This window comes from Grus americana, chromosome 18 (assembly GCF_028858705.1).
Source record: "Grus americana isolate bGruAme1 chromosome 18, bGruAme1.mat, whole genome shotgun sequence".
Taxonomy (NCBI): Eukaryota; Metazoa; Chordata; class Aves; order Gruiformes; family Gruidae; genus Grus; species Grus americana.
The window spans coordinates 3,087,960-3,114,517 of NC_072869.1; the positions used below are offsets into that span (position 1 = coordinate 3,087,960).

The 26,558-nt window shown below is 38.9% G+C and overlaps 1 protein-coding gene across 1 annotated transcript in view; it reads right to left on the reverse strand.

Moving 5' to 3' along the window:
* Positions 1-662: 662 nt before the first annotated feature.
* The window catches only part of GNA13 (G protein subunit alpha 13), a 29,239-nt gene continuing 3,343 nt past the window's right edge, over positions 663-26,558 (reverse strand). Inside the window, exons 3-4 of the mRNA XM_054847044.1 lie at positions 10,181-10,231; positions 663-5,732 (exon numbers count right to left, since the gene is read on the reverse strand). Coding sequence (XP_054703019.1) covers positions 5,160-5,732; positions 10,181-10,231 — 624 coding nt within the window. The 3' untranslated portion in view covers positions 663-5,159. The remainder of the gene's footprint in view (positions 5,733-10,180; positions 10,232-26,558) is intronic.

The following is a 26,558-nucleotide window of genomic DNA, read 5'->3' on the forward strand; positions in this document are numbered from 1 at the left end:
CCACATACATCAAGAATTTTTACAGTTTATGTATTCTGATTATCAAGACGAATACTAATGTTGAGCACTAACTCTATAAACAAGCCTGACTTGGTCTGAGTATTTTCAGAGATTTAGTGTCCACAGCATGCCAGCCAAATCTGAAGGCTGTTGTGGAAAATAAAGTATCTCAGGCCTATAAAAACTGACAAGGAGAAATCAAAGTTTTGCTGCAAACCATTGTTTCATATTGCAGCCGGTTGCAAAACAGCCAATGATACATTGCTAGAGGCAGCAAAGGCTTATTCGGAAAACAGCTTTAAAAAAAATAATAACCTACCTCTGCAATACGGATACATAATTTATACAGAGGCTTGCCACTTACGCCAGAACGCACACGAGTGTCATCAATATTTTAAATATCGAGTACCCAACTAGTTGTCAGATGCAAGTCAGCAATTTCTTTTTGCGTCTCTCCTGGAGAGAAAGCAATCGGGCTGAGCAGGAATCTGGATGAGCCCTTTCAGCAAGGAGCCTGCCAGAGACAAACTCTATCGCCCGTTTTCTTTGAAACACAAGATGTGGCAGGAGCAGAAGAGCTGGCCTTAGCCAACCAACAAAAAGAGTCAGTTGGTTGCCTCCGCACACTATTAATTTGAAAAAATAATTTCATAATACCAACGTGAGGCTGTATATGTTTATTCACTGTCAGTAATTTTGTACACAAGGCAAATATTAATAGCTGAAAGGCAACTCTTTTGGAGAGTATGTACAGAGCAATGTACAAGCGAGTGTAAGAGGTTTTAAACTATTAATCAATTTAACCGTTTTATAAAAAGGAAGTGATGCTTTTTTCTTCTAAGACCTCCCTTAGAAATAATTTATTGCCAATCTTAAACTAAAGCAAGGAGAAAAAAAATTTACAATAAAAAGTAGTCCCTGGAAAGTTTATAAAAAGTTAAACATATAAAATTGTAAGCCACAAACATTTATACAAAGCTAATACAAATCTTGGTTTTGTTAAAGATCTATGAGGTTGTTACAAAATATATTTTTACATAAACGCTTCACGTAAGGTAAGCTCTCACTGCTACAGAAAGCGCAGGAAAGCGGTTTTAAATAGTCTGCAATTCAACTTATTTTCAAGTACAATGCAAAGAAATTGCAAAATGGCACTGTATTGCAATGCTGTGTAATTTAAAAAAACTATGTTAATGGTACCATCAAATAGACAAGACCTGTAAAGTTAGCTTGTGAACAATTCGGTATGGCATGAAACTTCTGATCATTTTGAAACAGGAAATGTTACTGTTGGAAAATGAACCTTCTGCAACCGTCCTTAAAGAGAAATAACCAGAGGAGTGTTCTGATGGCAAATGGACATGTTAAACACGCACAGTTCTCAGTCTTTATAAGCTGCTCCCAAACATGGTGAGCAGGAGCAGTTTGCCCAAGCTATCTGGGACTGATCATAAATACTATTTCTAGCCAAGTGTCATGAAGCTTGATACACCCACCTGATCTGAGCAATTTGCTACAGTAACTGTGATGGGTAAAATTGAAAGCTACTTACTAGACAAATGAGTCCAATATACAGCCTTTGAGATCAATGAACCCATCGGACTTTTTTTTTCTTTTTTTTAAAGAGCAGATATTCTAGAAGAAAGCTTAAGTTTTACACAAACTGATGGCTTACGGTCCCACATACAATATATAAAAAAAAGTAAAAATTTTTAAAGCCCTGATGAGCAGCCACAGTTTTCAGGTATCAATCAACTCAGTTTAACACACTGCAGCAGGGAACAGTTGCTAAAACACCAATTTTACCTTCAAGTGCAGGAAGGCTGTACAAGACAGTGGTATATCTCCATACGGTCAGTGATCTTTTTAACAGAGCTCGCTCCATCCAAGAGAACTAAGAAAAATTTGGGAAACTTGATTTTCTACCTGCTTTCCCACCTTCAGTAGAAGTATGTCCTGACCTTGTACCACAGACCGGTTTACATGAACAAGCCAACTCTTACTAGCCAACTGTGATTCATTTGTTTGCTTCAGGATAAAAAAAAAAAAAAAAAAAAAAATCACTCTGTTCCAAACATCAATCCTTCAGCTCTTGTACCAAAATGATATCCTGCTATAAAGAAATAATATTTAGAAATCTAAATAGGTTTAAATAAGAATATTTAGAAATCTAAAAAGGAATACTACAGTACATGCTGTGCTCCTTTTCGGGTAGCTAATGAAGAGTAAGTTTGAAGATGGAAAAGCCAAACGTTGATTGGGTTTGTTTAGCCAGTATGTTAACATAGGAACCATGTAAACAGTTATATTAAGGTTAGTTGCGTCACCTCCCCTCTAAAGAAGCGGGAATGGGAAACGCAAGTGAGTGATTTGACTCAGTCATTTCATTAAATTAATTCATTTCTGCCTGAGATTCATATAGTGCTTACCTACCAGGGCCTACTTTGTCAGAAGTGACCCAACACTGCGGGGTCTGCCTTGCTATCTTACAGGCCCTGGTGTTCACAGGGAAAGTGATCTGAAAGGATTAAAACCAAGGGGGTTTTTGTGTTGGTTCAGGGGAGAAGCCTGCTGAGTATTTTTCCCACTTTAGCTAATGTCAGAAGTGCCCAGCGCCTCAGTGATACTGACTGTATCATCCTTAGACTCACATCATTTTGAGGATCTTTAGTAAATTAACAGGTCCCTTGACACAAAATTCATCAGTATTTTACATAAACAAATTTGTTTAGACAAATTCCTGGTAATCTTCCTATCATCCACTATCCAGTCTTTAGTCTTTTCTGCAATCATCCAGTCTGACGTCCTGCAAACCACATACTACAGACCCCCTCCAAATTAATTATCTTAATCAGAGCAGAGATAAGTCTCTTTTTTGACAAGAAACTTGTTCAGACAGCTGTCAGCAAAGGAAAAAACCAAACCTACTGCTCCTCTTGCTGACTGACAAGGGCATGGATTTGTTCAGTTTCTGCTTTCCAACACTGGACTTCAAGGCTACTCAACAGAGGTTTGTTGTCTGCTCATGTAGCATTTATAGCTCAACCAAATCAATCTGTCATCGTTCTCCACAGAGGGAAACAGAGAACTTCTGGACTCCCGCTGCAGGCATGTCGTCCAAGCCTTGAAATAGCCTCACTAGCCTTTTTTGATGTCTCTAGTTCATCATCCTTCTTGAATTGCTCACGTATGACCTGAGCACATCAAACCAAAAGTAAACATACCCATGTCCAGTAAGGAGTCAAAATCTACATTAAATATCCCCATCTAAAGATTATATTAATCTTCCTGACATCAGTGCTGCACCCAGACTTTATGTTTATGTTTAGATTACACACTGTGACTTCTCCCAAGCTCTTTTCAGAATTCGTTCCTCCCAAAATAGTGCCTTATCACAGAAATTGCAGACTAATCTATGACTATTCATTGGATGATATAAAAAAATAGAGGTCTTTCAAAGCACCTAACTAAATAAAAATACACTATTCCCCTTCTACTATCAGGGGAACGAGGTACAGAGATGTTAATACAACTTACAATCACAGTAAGTAAAAGGCTAAGTTCAGAAGACAGGCAGCTTTCCTATGTTCTAGTAGGGACACTGCTCCAAGCAGTGAGAATATTATGTCACACCGCTTGCCACATGTGCGGTATGTTAATAAAAATTCATTTAAGAAAGTATTGGCCAGCATCATGATCCACAGGAATTGGTCGGTTCCACGGGGCAAAGTGGCATGCTGAACTGCCTACGTGACACTCCAGTCCGGGGGAAAACTTGGTAGCGGTACTATTTCTTACAACACAAGCTCACAATCTTACTCTCATTTTGTAGCATGCTGTGTGGTGTATGAGGATTTCTGGGCAAGAAGTATTTTTTATTATTTTTTTAATCACATGGCAAAGGTAACAAAAAAAATAAAATGAAAAAATAAATAAAATGAAACTGCAATAGAACTTTTGGTAAAATATTCTTAGTCACAAGCAGCACTCTGGAGTATGCTGTGCAACGTATTTGGCTCAAGTACACTTAGGATTGCTAGACCCAATTGGAAAGTCTCAGAAAGAACCTCATCAGCTGAAGCACATTCTGCTGTGACATGCTCTATTTTCAGAAGAAAACATTCATCTTCATGGTGTCAGCTACACAAGGCCTCTGCTGGGAACACATGTGCTCACATAAGGCCACTGAAAATACTGTAGGAGGACAGAACATAAGGAGGCACTTAGGTTTGCAAGTACTTCTATCCGTCACCAAATGATTACTGATTTAAGATGAGGCACACTGTAAAAAGTCATGGAGAAAATAAAAATAAACCAGTGCTACATTAAAGCGCTTCAAGAATAGGTAAGGTACCTACATGTAACATCTGGTTAGTGAAGATAAGAAATACAAGTTTTGCTTGCTCCCCCTTCCCACATCAGAATTTCAAGAGGACCGTATCATCGTGCGCTGTGCTTTGCCATGGCTCTAAGACATACGTACAATACGAGTGAAACCGTGTACTGTGCCACTCACTAATTCCTCGTCACTAGACTTCTGCCTGTGTTAGTACTTCCTGCCAGATATGCCTGGCTCCCAATCGAAGGATTTTTAAAGCATCTCCTAGTCAAACTCCATGCAAAGATTTATATTTAAACAAGAAGTACGTTACACCCAGGAATCCTAGCTTCCAACAGATGATTCCAGCAAGGGATTTATGGGATTTCTAACCAAAAATAGGCCTGAGAAATCATTCAGCTATGGTATCACAGTCTTCCTAATCAAGTTAGATGTGGAAAGTTTCTCCCCCCCTTCCCTCTTAAATTACTGCCACAGTCTAACAATTGCAACAATTCACTGAAGTTTGGACTTGGAATTCTGAAGGTGGAATGAATTTTCTAGGATAACATACACGTTCTTAAAAGATCAAATTTATCACTTTACAGGTAACTTAGACATAGGTCTGCTATAAACTTACAACTTGAGTCAACTTGAAGCTACACTGGAAGAGCTTAAGCCTGAATTTCTGCAGAAATTGGCAATAACGTGTTCAGCAGCAGCTTTTAGCCACATATCAAGAAGTCTGACAGGATCTGGATTTCTCTACTCCTGCTGTAAACTTCTATTTAAAGAAAAATAACACACAAAAGTTACGCAAATAAAAATGTCTTTTTGCACATCACTGTAACATAAGCTGCTTGAGGTTGTCGTGAAGGATGGTATCTTTGACATCACGGAAAACTAACCGGATGTTTTCTGTGTTAATAGCAGTGGTGAAGTGGTGGTAGAGGGGCTTCTGCTGCTGGTCCCGGCGTTTAGTACGAAAACAATCCACCAGGAATTTTTGGACATCTGTTAAGCAGTGGGGATCCCCTTCAAACTCTGGAAAATAGTCTTTGATGCTCACTTTTTGTACTTTTTCCTCAAGCAAGTCCGTCTTATTTAAGAAGAGAATGATCGAGACGTTGCTGAAAACCCGGTTATTGACTATTGTTTCAAAAATGTTCAGGGATTCCGTAAGGCGATTCGTTTGCCGATCCTCCATAAGCACTTGGTCAAATTCACTTGAGGAAACAAGGAAGAGTATTGATGTCACACTGTCGAAGCATTCAAACCAACGTTTCCGTTCTGACCTTTGGCCACCTACATCAACCATTTTGAAAGGAACATTTTTTATTTCAAAGTCGTACTCATGAATCCCTTTTGTGGGTCTTCGTGCCAGCAGTATGTCTTGCTGTGAGGGAAGATAATCCTAAAAAAAAAAAATAAAGGAGAGCTTGACGATTAGGATATAAGTCACAGGCATAGTGATCACAGCTGACTTGCAACTGAGAGAAAATCTTGCAGAGGAACAGCACGAGGTTTTGAATAAACATACATATGTATGTATATTTATATGCTAACACTGAAGCATTTTGGAAAGATCTAGAATCCAAAGCAGGAAACACACCCAATATTAAATCAAAACATGTACCCCAGAGTACTGAAGCTTTCTATTTGCCACATGACAAGAATCCATAAACAACCCGAGAGGTGTACCATCGATTCCTCATGCCAGCTTCCCTCACTGTGGATTACTTTATGCTTCATTCATCCTCTTCCCACAAAGCTGGGAAACACGCTGGCTGCCAACACTGCAACGCAGCAAATGGGCTCTAAAACAGGTTTCTCACACCAGTAACTTCAGTAGTATCCCAGTCTAACTATGGGCACTCAGTTCCTCCCATGTTCTCATGCATACTGCATGACTGCTTCCAGAAAGAAGAGATGCTCCACTAAGTAATTTTTAAGGCAATTGGTTATGCCAGAAAAGCAAAACCTAAGCAACTTGCTGTGTTTGTGCCATGGATCTTTTGCATCCAGCTGTATCAGTCCAAAAAGTCACTTTTATTAGCTGTATGCCACACCTGTGAGCTCACACAGCCTGATTTTGTCCAAAACGTACTGTGCAATTAGTAGATTAGGAGAAGAAACAGGTAGCTGAGGACAGCAGCCTCTTCCCAGTCGTACAGCCTAGGAGGGCACCCGAGATGGCTGGACCCTGAAGCTCTCCAGCCTGCCTTTCCCCCTCAGAATTCAGCAGGCAGGATAAGCGGTTTTTTACCATTTTTTGGACTGTTACGTGAACAGTCAGCATCAACGGACACAGATGCTAACAGGAAGAGGAATTCTTATTAGTCAGCTTTCAACAGGATGAAACTCAAGACTCATATTGGGGATTTCTTCATTCCTAGAATTACACTTTTGCATACGGTCCAAGTCTTTCCACTATTTAAAAAGTGCATCTATAACAAACAGCCAGCTGACAATGAAGTTCAAAATTTTGTTGTTCGCTTGTTATGGAAACTCTTCCTTACATTTTTCCAGCATTTCTCACAACTTCAGAGTGAGTGATTTAGGTTTCAGAGCTGGAAGGTTAGTCTCCTCTTAGTGAGTGATCTATGATCTTCCTGTGACAGTGTCAGTTACCAGACTTGGAGATTTTATAAAGATGCGTAAGACCACGGTCTAGAAAGTCTGATTCAAATAATTCGCTGGGGCAGAGGGAACACACACACAACCACATGGCAATTCAAATACTGGTATTCCAAGTTTAAGGGAATTGGGCAAGTTTGATCCACAGCCTTTAAGAATGCAATTTTAAAAATCATGAAGTGAGTCCAAAAACTTAAGGATCACTTTGCCTTACTATGTAAGCTCAAAAGTGAAACTAGCTAGAGAGAGACCATTTTGTCTGAACTCCCAGGTCTCTTTATTCAAGCTGCCCATGACCAAGGCACTGATTTTTATCGTGGCATGAATTACAAATCAGCTCTCAAGCACAGGCTCCCCACCCTGCACTTTTTGCTGTAGTATATTACACATCTAAAACATGCACCACTTAAACCTGCAGGAGAGTGGAACTGCTGAAGCAGTATTATGTTCTCACCACACTGAGCAACAGACATGCTTCCACTCCCTTGTCTGATTAAAATAAGCAACTTTAAAGGGTAGTAAGATTTTTCTCTTTATTTGTTAAATTTATCTTAGGTCTTTTCTACCAAAAACTGTTAGAGAAAGAACAGTCAGAGTAATAAAGCAATGGCTGTATCAAATGTCATTGTGCACATGCGAAGGGATTTTGAGTAGAGCTGACTGTTAACATTTAGGCAAGAGGATGTCGCAGGTTCAACACATTTCATCTTTCAAACAGGAACGTATAATCTTTTGTTATTCAGGTAGCTCGTCTCAAGTTCTCAGAACAAAACCAGAAAGTCTTAGGAAAGCTCAGGAGTGATTGAAATTCTTAAAGTAAATAAATACAATCAATGAATATAATAGGCAAAGCCATATATACCTTCAACACTGAAACAAGAGCACAAAGCAAACTCTCCTGGGAGTTGGCCTGTACTGTTTATCCAGTAAAGCTTTCAAGAACAAGGAGCTTATCCCTCGAATTCCTGACAAATTCCCTCTTGAGTATTATTACTCATTTAAAATTCCTTCCACACTTGCAACCACAAATAAAATCCTTTCAAGTACTTTCAAGTTCTACATGCACAGAAGACCTACCGTGTTTTATACCAGAGAATGGCTGCTCTGATGCAACAGTCTGCTAATGAGCGCACTGAAAGTCAAACACTTGGTATACAGCCATCAGTTGGCTACAGGAAACTAAATAGGACAGTCCCTAAGACATCTCCCAGTATTTTAGTTCTCTTTTTGAAGGATGATTATGTTTTCTCCCTCACGCCCAGATCCCTGGGATTCTAGCAGCTTGCCACTGTAGCAATTCTGAACTAGCCCCTTTCTCACTGTTGATCCCATTCTCCATACCTGAAGACTGTAGCATTAAATGAGTATTTTCCTGGGATGGCATCAAGTATTATTCTGAAAGCCCTTTCAATGTTTTGCCATTGTCAATCAGTACTTTTCCTGCAAGCATCCCCAAGCACACTCTCCTTTTTGTTCTTCTAAATGACTTCTTTTGGTTATCAGGTACCTCCTTTGGCTATCACATCACTGTTTGCCTAGTTAAAATTAGAATTTAAGGCATGAATAAGATCCAATCACACCACGGAAAGCAATGTCTCCATGAGGTATTTTGAATACATATAGCCTGCACTGGCAGTAGAAACAACAAAGAGTTGCAAGGAATCCAGCCAATCCCACGTGTATATGACAGCCAGCTACTCTTATTTTGCTGATCTGATTAAATCCGAACATTAAGTTCTTTTCCCTACGCACTGTTATCATCAGTCTCCTTTTGGCAAGAGACACATGAATCGCAGGTCTATCTGTTTATAAGCAATTTAGTTACAGGCCAGCCCAGCTGTATCAGCTAACAGATAAGAACAGTAAAATACTTATATTAATACAGTTTGGGGAATTAATCATTAGACAAATCTTGCATATAGATAAGAATAAACCAGAAGAACCTATCAAATCTTTCACTCAGTAACAAAACTTAGCTAGCACTTCTTCTACATTTTTATGATAGCAGATCTTGAAGAGTCCCTCTGTATCTCGACACCATTTGGTCTAAACTTTAAACCAGAAATGCTGTAATTCAGAGCTCAGTGTTCCCACAGCAACATCAGACCTACAATATCTGTGTGTATACAAAAAAAAAAAAAAATAGTGACCTCAAGTTGCGTGCTTTTAGCAAGGAACGGACCAAGGTTTTTAATAAAGAACTTTGAAAAGAAGCTGCAAAAATCTTTACCCAACTGTGCACGAATGCATGCGAAAAAAAACCCTTTGAAACTAAAGTGGCATTGGATTCAAAGACCATGAGAAATCCACCATTAGCAGAAAGTTCAGCAGCTCATTGAAGTGAGTGCAGTTCTCATAGTGCCTTATAACTCAAGACCAAATCAAAATTTAGAGAGTGAGTGCTGGAGTTCTCAAGCTATCTGGGAAGCGTATGCATTCTGCAAGATGATCACCAGTGCTCTAGTTAGAAAAATGACAGTTCAAAGCAGAAAAATAGTCTGGCTTAAAATTAAATTTTTATCTGTTAAAGAGAAAAAGAAAAATGAGATTAAGCATGATGTAACAGGATTCAATTGAAGTGGTTTGGATTCCTTCATCATTTGTTAGGCATCAGCTGGAAATGACCATGGAGAAACTGCCTCCCCATGGAGTTCAAGCTAGCATCCCATTACAAAGGCAGTTTTTCCACATGCCATTTCTGCAATACACAACTAATGAGTATCAGCATACAACTTCATTATTCAAGCAGTAACCAACATTTCTATCAAAAAGTTTTCTACAGAAGTTTCAGCTTTTTCCCCCAGAGAAAACAGATTTTATTCTGTACCAAGTTTGTCTATTTTAAAGTCGGTACTAGAGAAAGGTACCACTGACCCATGCACTGACGTAACTTAGTGTTCCTAACTGGATATGCAAAACCAAAAGCAGTCATTTTCTGGTATCAATTAGTGCTGAAGTGCTACTTTAACAATCTTCTGACTAGACAAGCATTTGTAACTTGTTTTTTGTTTAATTTCTGCAGAAGTTTTATTTCCAGAAAGTCTCTTGGCCCTTGAATTGCCCGGTGTTTTTGACATGTCAGTGATGAACTGCTGAGATAATGGGACAGTCAAAGTTAACTGAAGTTATCTGAGCAGACACTAGTTACATTTCATCTGTTTAAAACCCAGCGATCACAAAGACTACTTAAAACTCAAGACTGAAAAAACCCAACACTGAACTTACTTGTTCTCCAAGTTTATCCAAGTTGTCCAAGAAATACTTTACAGATTCTCCCTAAAAACAAAGCAAACAGTTATTTAAATAAGTGGCACACTTGATCCCAATAGTTTACATTATGAAGTTCAGTTAATTTACCAAAATCTAGATTTAAGTGTTGTAAACTTTAATCATTACCATTTTTTAATGCAGCTATTCTAAGAACACAACTGACATTTTATTTTTAGGCCAGTTAATATTTAAGCTTAAAAGCATGGGTAGGCACATTTATAATAGTTAAATTCTTTCCAAGTTTAGAATTGCTAAATAAATCCTACAGCATTATCCACAGGGAGTATCAACGAAGCAACCACACCTTCATTACGAAAATACACATTCAGTTATTCTAGCCCTTTGAAGAGTCTGCACATATAGGCGTACAGGGATTAATCACTGGAGAGAAGTTAATTTATAATCGCATTGCCACATGATCCCATTCATACAGGTACTTCCCCTGAGCCCAGAAAATGACTAGCAGAATAGAGGATGAGAAACCACAACAGATGAAGCATTTTACTAAACTTTCCTATCAAAGACTAAGTCGGAAAAGAACTTGTTACTCTGGGAGTAACGGACAGAGCTCCGCACTGCCACACTACACATCTAGTGTACAGGTTACCTTCCAGATTTAAGCCATCACTGCCCTTGCAAATAGTAACTGCAGTTTTTAATCCCTCCAGTAATGCAGAGCTAAAGAATTTTTTTATTGTAAGCCTGAACTACAGTCAACTCTCCAGAACTCTGTTAGGGTGCTGGGATTAAGGAAGAACTCTTACGAGGATGGTGCTGAACCTGAGTTCACTTGCAATAGGTAATGTACTGATTGAATTTATGGCAAAGGAAAGTAGTACCTTTTTAGGATTCTCAGCATCATGACAGAAGCAGAAACATGCTTCCTTTTGAAAACTCTTGATTACCAAGCTGGAACTTATTTACTTTATAGTAAATACAGAAAAGAAACCATCTGTGCTTTCACTCTGCAGATGAGAGAGCAAGAATTCTGACTGAATTTTCTCGATGAGAAATTCACAAAGCATTCAAGGCTGCAGTGACTACATCTAAGCCAGGTAAGTGAATTAGGACAGCAGTTACACCCAGATACTGACTTCCCCTCACTTGAATTTGAACTCTGCAAACTTATCTAGGAAGAATATCAAACCTCAATATTAAACTGTGTCATCTAAGCAGCAAAGTAGAGGAGGGTAAGTAACAGTCCAAAAAGGGTTCTGGCAGATACATGAGCCAGGCACCTTTGCACTTTTTCCAGGTACTATAAAAAGTTACATAATACAAGTAGATACCACACCTTTAAGTGTGCAATTCGAACATCAACTTTAATTAGGCAAGACTGGGACTCTGGTTGAAACACGCCTTGTGCTTGACACACCTGCAGGGAAAGAGTCCAACAGTTCTACCACCTTATTTTACCTTCTGTTTGGCTTAATATTACTGACATTCTCTAGGGTGACAAACTGCAGCAGTAACACTAACCATTTTAAAGTCTGGCGCAACCACTTGCAATGACAGCAGCGAGTATTTTATACCTACTTTTTCGGCACTTCAGAAATCTGTTCTAGCCTCAATCTTGTAAGGAAGGTATGGGGGAAAAGCATTCCTATTTCACAGAAAATGAAAATACACAACCTTGATGCACAAATCCATCAAGCTTCCCAAGCAGGAGTAACAGGTTCAGAATTCAGGCCTTCGAAGTACTAAGAACACTGTCTGTAGCTGAATGTTAAGACAAAATAAAGTTTAAGGTCAGATTTAATTTCTTTTTTAGGTCCTAGTAGGAGCTGGCAACCCTCCCTCCCCCACAGGACTACATACAAATCAGCCAGATTTCAGACTCATTAAGTGGAGGTATTTATTCCAGAATACCTGGGCCTCAGAGGCTGTAAGTATGCATGTGTGTGTGCATGCATACATATATTTTAGACAGCTCTTTTTTATACTACTTACAGCAATGCCTACTCCCTAAAGAAGCATTAACTCTGCCATACTGGAATGCATGAGTTACTACCTCTCCTTTAAGTCCCAGGGCTTACTGCTACTGCAATGGATTGAGCAGTTGGAGCAGACAAGGAAGCCACAGCCTGTAAAGGTCACAAAACACCCCCAGAAGCAGCTTCCCAAAAGAGGGGATTTCCTGAAAACATGAATGCAAAATACATCGGCCTGCAGCAATAGCAGGCTCCAGAGCCATACATCTAACAGTAACTTTCAGAAAGCACACTGAGAAGCCTACTTCACTTTTTAGGCTATCACGTATCAAAGTCAACAGCAGACAAATATCAAGGTGGCCATTTGGAAACTCAATAGATTAAACTACAAAAGCAAACGTTTACAAGCATAGTAACAGTTAATAAAGCAGTGACATCTCGGTTTCCCTCCTCCACATCTTCAGCTCAGTCACTGTGTTCTTCCCCTGTGAAAATCTGTTCAGACAACTAATACAACACACCAAGCCAGTGCCATCAGCATGACTCAACTCTCTATTTAAGGATAAAAGCCAATGATTGAACAACTTTTATCAATTTGCATGGCATCAAGAATTTACAACAACTTCAAATTCATCATCCGTTCTTCCATCACATTCCAGACACCCCTCCATATCATACAGCTACAAGCCAGTGCCTTGACTGGTGGTAATTTTCTATCCAACCTGGACATCTTCGTATTAGCAGGCTAAGCTCTGCTAACTACAGATACTCTTGAACAGTAAACTACCACGACTAACAGATTGTTATCAGAATGCACTATGGTAGAACTGAAGAGTTTTGACCCATTTTAAACAAGCTTCAAAAAGGCAGCATTACAAAGCAACCAAGCAAAACTTCCGATCCTTTTCAAAAGGGGTGAACCTACGTACTTTATGCAATAATGAAGAGAAACACAGTGAAAAACCCACCACACAACAACCAAGGAAAGCCTTAATGCCAGCAATTGTTATAACTAAGAAAATTATCTACTCACAATTCTGTATGACAACAGCTCCAAAGACAGCTTCTGTGTAGGCTACTTTTTCCTGATATAGAAAACTAGATCTCACTCTGTAAATCAATGACGGTGGCTATATTCAAACTGCCATATTCAACAGTTGTTGCATTCTAAAATTTTCCTTTAGACAAACTGTAAACTCTCTGGTTTACCCGAGATGACTAGAAAAGAGAAACTGGGTTTCCCCCCTCTGCCCCAGAAACGCCAGTGTGGCTCACCACGTCCAGCCCCTGCCACGTGGCTGTCGCAGCAGTCAATCTGCTGCCGTTACGCCACGAAGGAGCCACACCAAGGACAAAATCAATAGGAGACTGAGAAACTGCAGGATCTGCCCCCATTAAAAATCTCTATAGCTCTCCATTACATTGCTGTTGTCTTCACACCCATGTTCTGTGAGCACATACAATGGAAATTTCAATTAAAGATCTAGTTAGAAAAAATATATTGATGTGAAGGTCTTAAATTACTCACAGGTGAACTTTTGTGGGTTTTTTAATGCAAGTGCACCCTGTAAAGTTATGTTTACAGTTAAGCAGTTCTGAACTGCAAACTTCTGAAGCGTGGCTGAAGGTTACCAACGCAGGATCCATACCATTGAGCCTTACTCGTCCACTGCCCGCTTCCTTCCACTTAACTTAAAACACAGGCCCAAAGATGCCAACATGACAGTCAAAGGCGGACTTGAGCACATTTCTCACATGCATGTTGACATACTGCAATAAAGCAAACTTCTTCAACACACGCCAATACAACAGAATGAATGGCCTACGCGTTAGCTTCAAAGGTCTTCCAGTGTTAGGTGACTGCGTAGGAGTCCTAATACACCTAATGCAGGATTAAAATAAATCATATCAGAATCTTGGCTTTTAAGCAATCACTTTGATTGCTTGTAGAAGATGCCCTTTTTTGTTCAGATGGAGTATACACATCTCAGCTGCAGCCCTTCAGCCTCCTCCTGATTCAGAAATGCATGTAAACCACAGGAAGTTGACTGTTAAATAACTTTATTCATAACTGTCAAGTATTCCATTTTCAGAAAGGTTTGATTCAAAACAGCTTGTGTGCCTCCTGGAGTCTTGTGATCCTTACTGAAAAAAGCCAAGCCAAGTCATTTTATTGTGAACATACAAGTGATTTACAAGAAAACACAACTAAATCATATTCTCATCGAGGTACTTAATGTTACAACAACAGCTTCCCTTACAATACTGCATTTATTTTACCTAGTCTTGCTCATGCCTGTACAATGAAATATCCTCACTTTTTTATGTAAATGCTCTTTTTCTACAATGACGGGATTACAGTAGATATTGGTCATTTACCTCTAGGACAATAGTGTATTGGAGCTGCTCATGTGGTCTTCTGAAGTAATCCAGATTAGTTATCTCTTATAAATAAAACACGGCACAGAGAAAAGTTACTGTCTAAAATGTTGCTAGTTAGTGCCCAAAGCAAAACAAACACAAAAATATTTTTGGGAAGGAAAAAAAAAAAAGACTACATGAAATACACAACAGATGAACACATCTTTTAAACCCAGGAAGTGGCACCAATTTATTTGGTTTCCATGAAAACAATGTCAGCAATCTAAATATGATTTGTTGAAACCTTAGCATAGCCAAATGGCTTTTTAGCTGTTCTAGGGAAACATAGACACTACATTTTTTCCAATAGCAATCACATAAAAGAGAGAGAGAAAGCATCAAATAAAGATTTAGTCATCACAAGGTTTAAAGAAAGAAACGTACAATTTATCGAGTCATCTACATTTGGCTGCAAGTTCAGTGGAACACACTGAACTGACAAGACTTCTAAAGTATCTGGAAGAGTAAATCAGATATTTAAAGAAAATAGGAGATACAACTTAGTAACTCTAGATTAGAATTATAGGAACTAGCAAATATTTTTTCTTCCTGACCTTACTTGAATTTCTGGGAAAAGAGAAATAAAGATTTCCTATCTTATTTAATAAAAAACCCCACAAAAACATAAACAAGCAAAAAACAACAACAAAAAAAGCTTTTTTAAAAGCCTAGTTTACATTAAGAACCAGTAACTACAATGTTTTTTAGGCTGGCATATACTTGCCTAAATTGCCATGCAAACCAAACCATCCTTAACATGGGAAAAGCAGCTTGAAGGAAGAAAGATGATGGAGGAATAACCAGAGCCTCAAAATTCTGCATCTCACAACACCCTAGTAATCTTTATAGCATATGCTTCATTACGTATACATTTTTTTCTACTAGAGGTTTAATCCAGATAAATCCATATCTGAGGATTTTGGCAAAGAATCCAGAAAAAAAGAATCCTTCCTATCCTATCATACCTATAACTTGTTTATTCAAAGAACTTAATTTAAAAACCAGATACTTCCCCTATTTTATAGCAGCAATTTAGCAACTCGCTTGGTATCTCCTAAGGTGAGGGGAAACAATTTCTTTCCCAATTGCGACTCTTATGCTCTAATGCTTGATATAGTGCTCTCTGGGTAAGCAGCAATTTTATTAGCAGTGCTTGGGGAGTTTACAATAAGCATATCCAATAACTAATTTTTAATAAGGGAGCTAAAGGTATTTAGGGAAAAGTGTTGAGGTAAGCAACAGTGTATTTACTTACCAAACTGCAAGTCTGGGTCAAAATATTTGAGAGCATGCTAATACAAAACACATTTCCTGGAGAGAAGCATGTTTCCTTTCTCTAAGTGTTAATTATGGCCAAAGTTATGTTAAAACCAGCATAAACTGGCACTCCTGCCAAAACAAAACGGTCCCCTTTTATGCCCACACGAGCATTATCACAGCCATGTGCAGACCAGCCAACTGCTCTGTGTGTTAAACTAATCCTTCCCTCCCTCAGAAGGGAGGGCAAACTGCTTTAAAATGGCACTGCTGCCAGTGGAAGCATTAACGGACGAGCCTTAAAAGGGCTAAAGCACAGATACCTTATGTCAGTCAAGATCAGACATTTCAGGATCTTCCAGCTTCTTTGCCTCCAGCTCAACCATTTGAATAGTCATTTTAAATCTGATCTGCCCATTTTTAAAGGTAAAATTTAAGTACATTGGAATTAACTGCCACTTCTTTGTAAGACTGAGGAGTTTCAGACACAGGCTACATGTGCTTATGCAGGAGTACAAAATAGTCCTGTTCTCCATCAATACACGTCACAAATGCGTCACAGCTCATCCTACCTCTGACAGCACTATCCTATTTCCTCTTTCAGCACTTCCTGCGTGCAGCTCGAGTTGTATTTGACTTTTTTCAAAGCAATCAGACCTGCATCACACAATGTATAAGTGAAACCTGTCTTGCGCTCAGTCACACAAACTGGGTATCTGTCCTAAAAAAATGAAAGGTTGAAAACCTAACTTATAGAAGTAATCTTTTGTAAAACCTTTTGGTGACAGAGCAGAATTTGTATTCCAAGCAGCTGGATCACATTGGCTGGAGGGTGCTTAGCAGCATGAAGCTACAAAAGCACTAAGAAAGGGAGGAGATGCACTAAGTTTATTTCATGACTGACATTTTTATCTTGCATAATGGTGTTAATGAAGAAAGGTGAAGAGGTTTAAGAAGGGTTTTAACCCAATAATATCCCTTTAATCTATTATCCCCTATTTACCATGTAATCCAATTAATCCATAATTCTCAAAATGTGGATAACAAATGGAGGAAGACAGAGCATGCCAACCTGAGCTCTTGCACTACCACCACCCGGCAGCATCTGCAAGCTGCTGGGTACCCAGGAACATCTCCTACGTCTGCCATTCCCAAACAGCTGCAAGTGGAAAAGAGGAGGTAAGCCAAACCATGCGCAAGTCTGTCTAGAACTGCATGCTCCAAATAAGGCTCCAGTATCAGCTGTTTCTCCTTCTTGCACTGAATTCAGTTTTGCACTGTCCTTCAAAGTGCCTCATTCACTTACACAATTCAGACTCGGATTTTCTCCAATCAGTAGAGCATTTCCACTGTTTCAGATATAACATGCTATCACAATTAACCAAAGGAAGACATGATCAAGGACTAAACAGAACTTAATCCACATACTAGCATACCACAAACTGTTCCAGATTTGAACTACTTTCCTAAAAGAGAAGAAAACCAATTTCATTTTTCTTACCTAAGTATCCCTTCCCTCTCCCGAAGAAGGGATGCGCTTGCCAGATTTTTAATAAAACTTGCTTAAAAAGATGAAAATTCACTACAGCTTTTAGGCATGAAACAGCATTCCATTAAAGCCTATGGAACTAGAGTTTCTTCCATGCAAGGTACTCTGTTACCTTATTTCCAACTAATTCTGAAAGACTACTTGGAAACCAGGATGTGCCATATTCTATAAACAGCTGAGAATTTTAAGAAACTGCTGCACAGCTTTGAGTGGTATGAAGTGATATTCCATTTGTACAACTCAAGAGCAAAACCCAAAAGCCTGCTGGGATTCTTTCTCACAATTTAAAACCCTAGGAATACACAGCATTTATCCTGGCATGTCATTTTCCTTAGGATCACCAACGCTTCCAAATAGGAAGCAAATTCAAGTCTACTGCAGCCTCTTCTAGAGATCAGAGCCAGGGTAAGAAATGCAATAAATGCCAAATGGGACACAACACGTGCAGAACCAGAGCATCTAATGAAGATGCTTCTGTTTGCCAGAACCTGAACAGAAATTAATCCATGAAATCAAATTAGGATATGTTGTCCACAAGATCAGGTGCACTTTCTTTCTTCAAAGATCTTTTTACATACTCGCTTAGTAAGTATTTACCATCCAAATGCCTTTTCCAGAAAGTTTACTTTAGGAAAGACATCAATACTTTGCAAAAGATTTTCAAATTTCATTGATGAAACAAATCTTCCAAGTCATGGCACATATGCAGACCTAGAAATCATATGAAAACATGCACTGTCCAAGACGAAACAGCCACCTCCCAATTAATATTTACACTCTGGGGAGCATCTATATAAACTTCAGATGTTTTGCACACAAAACAGACTGGAACCAGACTGTAAACATTTGCTCTTTTTTCAGTGCAGTGACCCACTGGCTCCATGACTTCATGTGTTTGCAACTCAAATGGCATTTAATCTAACACTGAAGTAGTCGTGAGTCTGCAAATCTGCCATCCATCATTTAGGGCTTTACTTGCTTCCAAGTTCTACAAGACCAGCTCCCCAAAACATGCAAATATTTGGCATGTGGAAACATATCAGCACTAAAACTGGCCATATTGAACTTTAAGATGCTTGAAATGCCTGTTATTGCATACTCTGTAAACTAAATCACAACATTTCAAAAGCAGAACCCTAAACTAGATACCGATGCATGCAGTGAAGTATTCCTAGGATTCAGTTTTAAAGTACATTTGGTTCTTATTTCACCCTCATGAGAAATCCAGATGACGAAATGCTTTTTAGTTCCTTCCTCTGCCTCAATTAGCAGAATTCATTTCAATTACATTCTGGTATTTCTGTTTGCAAACAGTGACATACTAATACATCAGCTCTTGTTACAAGCTATCTGACAAGATTCAGTGATAATTTACTAGGTCTTGGGAAAGAAAGATCTCTGTGTATCATTAGATGAATGTTAATGTTTTTAAAAATTAGTAAAAGCTGTGTCTAAAGCACTCGAAGTAACAATAATGTACACAAGACTCCCTAAACAGCCGCAACATCCAAGAGGCTGCAAGTATTTCACATCACGTGTAGAATTTCATACTAGAAATTAACTAAAAATAGAAAAACTAGAAAATAATCACTAGAGCAACTATATAACTGCTAGTGAAAACAGTTCAAGGTCCCAATACTATCCACATGTAAAATTTTAGTAGCTCACCCTGCACCAAGTTTCTGGGGGGGTTTTTTGGTTGGTGGGTTTTTTTTTTGGTTGTTTGGGTTTTTTTACACACTATTTTGCATAGATATTTTGTATTACAGATGGCGTCAGTGCACTGCGTTTCCATGCCTGGAAATTCTGCATCCTCTTTATTTGGTCACCAGTGGGTCATCCAATACTGTCATGCGCCCAGTGAGAAACGCTTCCCGGCAGTCTGCCGAGACTCCCGTTGGTTTGTTTAAAATGATTTCTCCGGCATCATTAAACAAAGGAAAAAGATACAGAAACTCATGTGGGACTACACATTCCCGTACCTCTCATCCAAAAGAATTTGGGGTCTTTTCAGTTCCTTGGTTAAGTCACTGAAAAGGAGCATGACATTCCAGTTATTTTAACTAAGGAAACTATGAAGTACTGGGAAAACATTTCAGGCAGGAATGTCCACGATGGAGAAGCGTGCAGCATGGTACAGTGAATTAAGGGCTGCAGAAGTCAGCTCACTGCCTATTAATAGTCCAAAAATTTTCTTCTCTGAAATAGTTGAAGTTGTCAGTTACTGTGATGACAAAGAATTCAGGGTGTTTTCTATATTTAAAATTCCTCAACTCTTCCAGCTGTATTACCTGACGTTTATTGTTAATGCAGACATGCAAGTAGAGAAGATACTGAAAATAATTTAGGACCATCTTTAGCTGCTGACGTGGTCTTAAACATTTTCTTTATTCACCATTTAAATTTGACCTGTCAAACTATTTTCACTGTAGAGTATAAGGGCTGTAGAATATAAGGGTTGGTCTCTAAGATTATCCAAAGATTTTTATTTTGATTAAATACATGTATTGGTTGAGGCTGCAAGTTAACTAATATTGCGTTCTATGACACATTTATTCACCTTTAAGATATAAACAAAGGCTTCATAATCCAGAACAATATAAGATACCACTTGGTATCAGATAGACTCCATCAGCAGCATCAGTGATACAGCTCACTGCTCTGCAAAAGGGCAGGCTCTGCACCTTCTGAAATTCTCAACTCATTTGTGGTAAATTTAGATACTTGCAAAAATAAAAGTGCCAGCAGACACAATGCTGGTATGGAGATTATCCTCCTGTCTACATGAAACACTAGTACAGTTACTTCTTACGTAGTAAGGTCAGCTGCTCTTAAGTTTTCTCACATTTTCTTAAGCAACTTCCTCAGCTACCACAAGCTGAAGTTTCCTACCACTTTGCTAGTTCTGCATAAGAGGTACAGCATGAACTCAGAACATATAAATAGCATTCATCATTAACTGATGTTTAGGTCAATAAAGACAGCCGAAACAGTCACCCAAATACAACCTGAGCGCAGTATGTGTTCAGTGAGAGCAGACTTCGCTAGCCTCTAAGGCTGAAGTCTTGTTACAGTAAGCTCAAATTAGGGAACAGCAGCACAAATCAACACCGCCCCTGGCATCGCACCTTAATCCTAAAGGATCCCATATTTACATATGAAAAAGATGACTCCATATTCTTTGCCTCAGGTGCAAAACTAATTTCACCTACATAGATGGAAGATCACAGCTGCATTCATACCACATGTTTTGCCAGCATGGAGATTTGCTGACAGCTATGAACACTGGGACTTTGTAGTGTAGATGGGCTTATGTTTAGTAAAATTTCTAAATGGACAGAGAACAGTGTAGCCATTGCTACATTTAAATTCTGTGATGTAATGAGACACTTGTACAGGTACTAACGTGTAGTATCTTGCAGGTTAGTGGCCAGCAAGGAAACGGGCTCTGAATGAATGTTTGTACCAAGGTCTCACGTTACACTAGAAGCAGCAGCAGCAAAAGCTCATCTAACATTTGTGCCCATTTAAAAGAATCTGCTGAGAACAGGTTCACACGTTTGAGATGTGTGAAAGGCTAAAAACTCTTCCTCTGAATTCTTTAGAGGTTGTTGGTATGCATAGTATATTCAGAAGGGTTTTTATATTTTACTTTTATTTAATCAAGGCTGAGTTACAGAAATCCAAATTTTCACAAAAAGTAGGTAACCTTTCAGCCTTCTGCAACAAAACATTTAGGAAACTAAGGCATACGAGGATCAATACGACATAGCTTGTTCAAGACAGAGTATGTATAAGAACACATCGGTCTGCTCCCACACTGTGTTGTCAAAGTCTGCATCTTAAAAGCAGTGGTTTCCCATAAACAGATATCTGGATCGAGTTTGAATTAAGAATTCCATCCTCAGAGGTTGCACTGAAGCCACACAAAAAAGATACGCTTGTACAAGCTAAGCGTAGCACACAGGCCTCCAAAAAGTTGCTAGCGTTCTTGGTTGGAAGACAACTCAGCATGCTTCTGTCTGGCACGTGTGTGCTGGGATAGCATGTCCACATCAAGACAGTTCTCACTGAAATCCCTCTCAATCCAGAGCCACATCTGTACTTAAAAATAATAGTAACGAAAAAGAAAAATAGTAACATTCAGAAAAAATTATGGCAAAGATATTCTTCAGTAAAACCAGACCAGCTTGCACTACCACATCAGTTGGCAATACAAGACCACTGCTCTCCAAACACATCAATATTTTACTGCTAACAAGAAAAGCCAGCAGGCAGGAAAGAAAGAATGGTGGAAAGGGAAGAAGGCAGTACCAGAAACAGCCTTTCAAAGCACAGCAACTCACAGAGGCTGAAACAGAAGTCCTAATCCCAATTTGGAAAATGATAAAAAACCCAGCACTTTGTATTAAATTAGTATAAAAGTTCACCTGAAGAGGTGAATTAAAACATTATGGTCACATGAAGAGCTCAATTAAAATATTACAGTCAATCTCTGTTACCAAAGCACTAGTATACGCATTGAAGGGCTTCTGACCACAAACCAAGAATAAGGAAACTCAAGTTTCTTCATTGTTTGACTCTAGTGTTAATCCCTATATGGAGCCTTATTAATACAAACACAAAGCCAGCATTATCTTGTCATTGGGGCAGGAAAACCAGCAAATCCTCAAGAACTCTGAGTCTTTTCTGAGGATTTGAATGACTCATTTTAAAGTATAAATCTGTAAAGCAAGTAACTTTCCATAGTTATAGCAACAAGCTTTGATAAATCCTCTTCACATAAAGACCAAAAGATTACAAGTAGCTCTAACCTTCCCAAGGGCTTTAAGGAGTCATGCTCACTGTATACATGCCATCCTGTCATTTGATGTTTGGCAGACCTATTGATTGGGGAAAGAGGGGAAAACAGTTCATACTTCAACACAAAGCAGCAGCTTTTTGGTTTTCCCCGCAAAAACTGAAGCAATATCTAGTGCAATTACAACACTGTACTTTATAAAGTAACTGAATTATATGATTAGGTGCCCAAATAGTCACTGCGTATGTTTACAGAAAAGCTGGGTGAGAGGATCTCACATCTGTAATGAAGAAGATTCTTCTATCAGTCTGAGAAAATTTCTACCGATGGTTTATGCACTCAAGCATGTCCCAATAGAATAACCACCTACGCACTTCAAGCAGAAACAGAGCGGGACAACCAAACACCCAATCTCAGAACCAAGAGGAAATTTGGGAAAGGGAGGGGGAAAAGGGGAAAAGGGGAAAAGACATCTCTACTCACCACTTAGTGGTGTCTGGGGGTTGCAGAGGACGAATACCGAGAGGAATATCAACACCTTACAGAGGGCACAAGTTGTTGAAAGGCTTCTGAAATTCAGTGTCAAAAATATGGTGTAGATGCTTGTAATGAACCACAGGTAAGATACTCTCTTTCCAGGTTCTATGCTTGTGACTTCAGAGAGATGCTGAAGTACTGACCTCACAACTGTTTCATAAGATGGGCATCCACACTTGAGAAAGGGGAAGACCTCAACATCTGGCAGCCGAGCGTGGCTTCAAACATCACTGACCTCCACAGGATCACTACTCTATAATCAAGCACATTTCAAGGACATGTTGCCTACGCACCTGAAAGAATGGTAAATTTTGCTAATACTCTGCAGCAGCTATTTGAGTACTCATTATTTCCTGTAGAGCTAATTTAATGTTCTCATGTGTATGACAGCCCCACCAATATTCAGAGACAGAACCCAGAAAAGTCCAAGCAGGATAAGATAAAACGCAATCTTCCAGTAAACTGAACACCACTCAAAAAATACTACTCTGCAACAGGAAAATGCTGCAGAGAAGCTGCAGCAAAACTAGCAGTAGAACTTCAAGCTGAACACGCCTTTTCCTGTCTTCTATAATCTGATCTCACACTTGCAGACATGTCGCAGAAGTAAACAGGATCCAGAGGTAAATGCATATCCAATCGTCCTTACTGTTTCTTCTGTGTCTGCAGTTCTATGCAAATGCAGACAGAATAAAGTACACTGCCCCTGTGCACTGCAGGTTTGTGGCGTTAAAAGGCAAACAACATTTGCTGTAATTTGCAAGTAGGGCAAAATATCTACCTGGAGATCAACAATTGCTGGTAGAAAACATCCAAACCCACCCAAAAGTTATCTTTTAACAAGAACAAATCCTTAACACACTCAAAGCTCATCATGCATCTGAACAACTCAGCTCTCATCCCACTTTCCCATTCTCAGAGAATTAGAAGACTCCTGGACGCTACTTCAAAATGCTTCTCTGTTAACAACTCTCACAAATTCAAGAAATGCAAGTTCACAGCAAACGCACTGAAGCTAGAGGCAGTGTACACCGGTACTCTTACTCAGAAGTGCTTTCCTCAGTGTTATTAGATACGCAGCACCAGCACTAGACACTCTTCAGCTGCCAGTGCCTCAAAGCAAATCTCAAGGAGAATAGCAAACCTTTACAACCACATAATTGAATAGCTCATGAGTATAAATATAAAGGCTAGGAAATGTCTAGTTAAATTGGTTTGCATGTTGTAGAATTAAGATAATGGGTGTGTTTATCCAAGTCATTTCAGGAGATTTTTACCGGAAATCAACTTGTAATGAGAAATCTGAAATGTTAATTAGATGTCAGAAAGCATTAGGCTGATTCAGACTAACTCTCTAACTAATCCATGTTAGCCATCTGACTAGAGGCTGTAGGAGAAATAAGTTCGGTAGATGAAGGAGAAAGCTTGAGGATGACCAGAATCTTAAGTGTAAGTTACAGGAACCGACTAAGCTACAGAGCCAAAACAGTCTGTAGTTAACCATGTTAGTGGAACTATCACCTGAATGACTTCAGTTTGTAATAAAATTTGAGGGATTATAATATTAACCATGTGAGAAGTATTGAAGTAGTATATATTGTACTAAGCCGCAATTAGCTCTTTCCAGTTTTAAAGCACTACACAAGCGTGAACTAATGAATTTTCATAAATACTGTTGTTAGTGGCCAGCAGGCTCTATTTTTATACCAAGGAAAATAAATCATATTGACTATCCCCATGACCACTTAAGTTAACAAAATGAGGAAGGACACTCCAGTGAACTAAGCATGGAAATGTTGATTTCTAATTCCATTAAAATACAACCAAGTCCTGTTTTTCCCCTCTCATGCTACTATAAAAAGACCACATTTTTTCTTTAGGCTTCTAGCATCATCTCTAGCATTGTAAGTGAAAGATGATGGAGAAAAACAAAAAAGAACAGCTCAATGATCTCTCATAAATGTACATATATCTTTAAGCTTTAGCCATATACATGCAGAAATTTTAAACTCTCTTTCTCTGTACTTCCTATCTGTCCAAGCTACAAATGGCTTCTAGAATCAAACACTCTTGCTTCCTTTCCTCCAGAATTTCTATGTAAATTTCAACATTTTTCACTCCTTATCCATCACTGCTCTGTTCTTCAGGTGCTCCCTTCTACCTTTGCCCCAAAGTGTCCAATTCCCATGACAAACAATACCTTCCCAGCATTCCTGCCCATGCTCTTCACATGAACCACGTTTTTCAGTGTAGTGTCAAACTCAGTCCAGTGAAAAAAGTTAAAACTGACTCAACAGTCTGAAAAGAAGTTAGAATATATACAGCTAAATAATACTCTTCTACCATGCTCAGTCCCAGCATTTCACACTTTTTTTAATGCCGCTTTTCCCTCTCTCCTACTCATCTAATGATTGCCGATACCTGTTGTTTCATTACATTTTTTGCCACAAGCAGCTGAACTGGAAGTAAAACAGTGTTTTTCCTCTTATTCCCCATTCTAACAATTTTCAGTCTGGAATCCTCACTTCAAGAGTCAGTACTCAACACGATTGAGCTGTCTGCATCTCTTCCAACTTCCCTCTGCTCCACCTCCCGACTCGGTACGCCTGTCACTCCCTCCTTAACCATCTGCATCTTCCTTCCATGCTACGGCATGTATCTAAACCCTCTGAACACTCTTCTATGAAGCCTGTCAGCAAGTACAGCAAAAATACATACTGCTTTTAGGAGTTTTCCGCCATTCTGCTGCCCACATGGAGCTCTGTCGTAACTTAAGCTGGAAGTCTACTGGGGTAAAACCAAGACTTCACGCTTGGCCAACACTGATCTTGCACTCGATACAATGACATCATTCAGCTTCTTTTTTTTTTTCTTCATGTTTATAACTTGGCATAAATATCTCGGGCTGAGATTTTTAAAGGATTTAGGAAATAAAGCAATGTAAGTATAAATAAGGCAGTTACCTCACTTTCAAAAATTAGTATTAGGACAGCACTCAACTATTAAGAGCACTTAAGAATATTCTTGAGTTCTGCCTATAACACAACATTCCATTTATATTTTTGCAGACAACATTATACAGATTTAGGGATTTCCAAAAGAAAGCAACAGGGTTTTTTTCTGTTGGATTCAGAAGAACGCGTTCTTCAAATCCTACTCAAAGTGAAACTCTGCACATGCTTCACTTATGGAAAGAACCTACTTCTCAGACAGTCAAGATGACAGAATAGTAACAGCTCCCTCTTCCTTTGCTACTTAGCCTGAAGTCACTAAACACCATCGAAGACAAAATGATTTTATTTAACAGATTTTTAAAACGGATCACTCCGGCACGGCAATTACGTCACTGGAAGTCACATCTGCACCAGAAGAGGATCTTGACTATTGTAGAGCAATTACCCTTTTATGATCACCTTGAAGGCAAAACACAAGGAGCAATAGGTCTCATTAGAAACTTATTTATATAGCTCAGAACTAGGCTGGGCAGGTGATAGGCTACTCAAGCACCTGGCCATTCTGCAACCTCCAGAAAACATTCCGTGATCAGGGCAATACATATTTATAGAGTATTTACACAACCTATTTAAGTCAGAGTATGATTACACAACCATTCATAATAGCTCAACAGGAGACATCATCAGCTATTGTTCAGATTCACACTAACACAAAGGTTATTTTTAAGACATAAAAACACAAAGCCACTTAGGTTTAAGAGACCTACAAGAACAGATTTAATCTATTTTAAGGTTCTCAACCCCCACCCCCACAAAATCCTATGCCACTGGCATTTACTACACAAGTCTATGAACCAATAAACAGCAAATTTAACTTAAATTC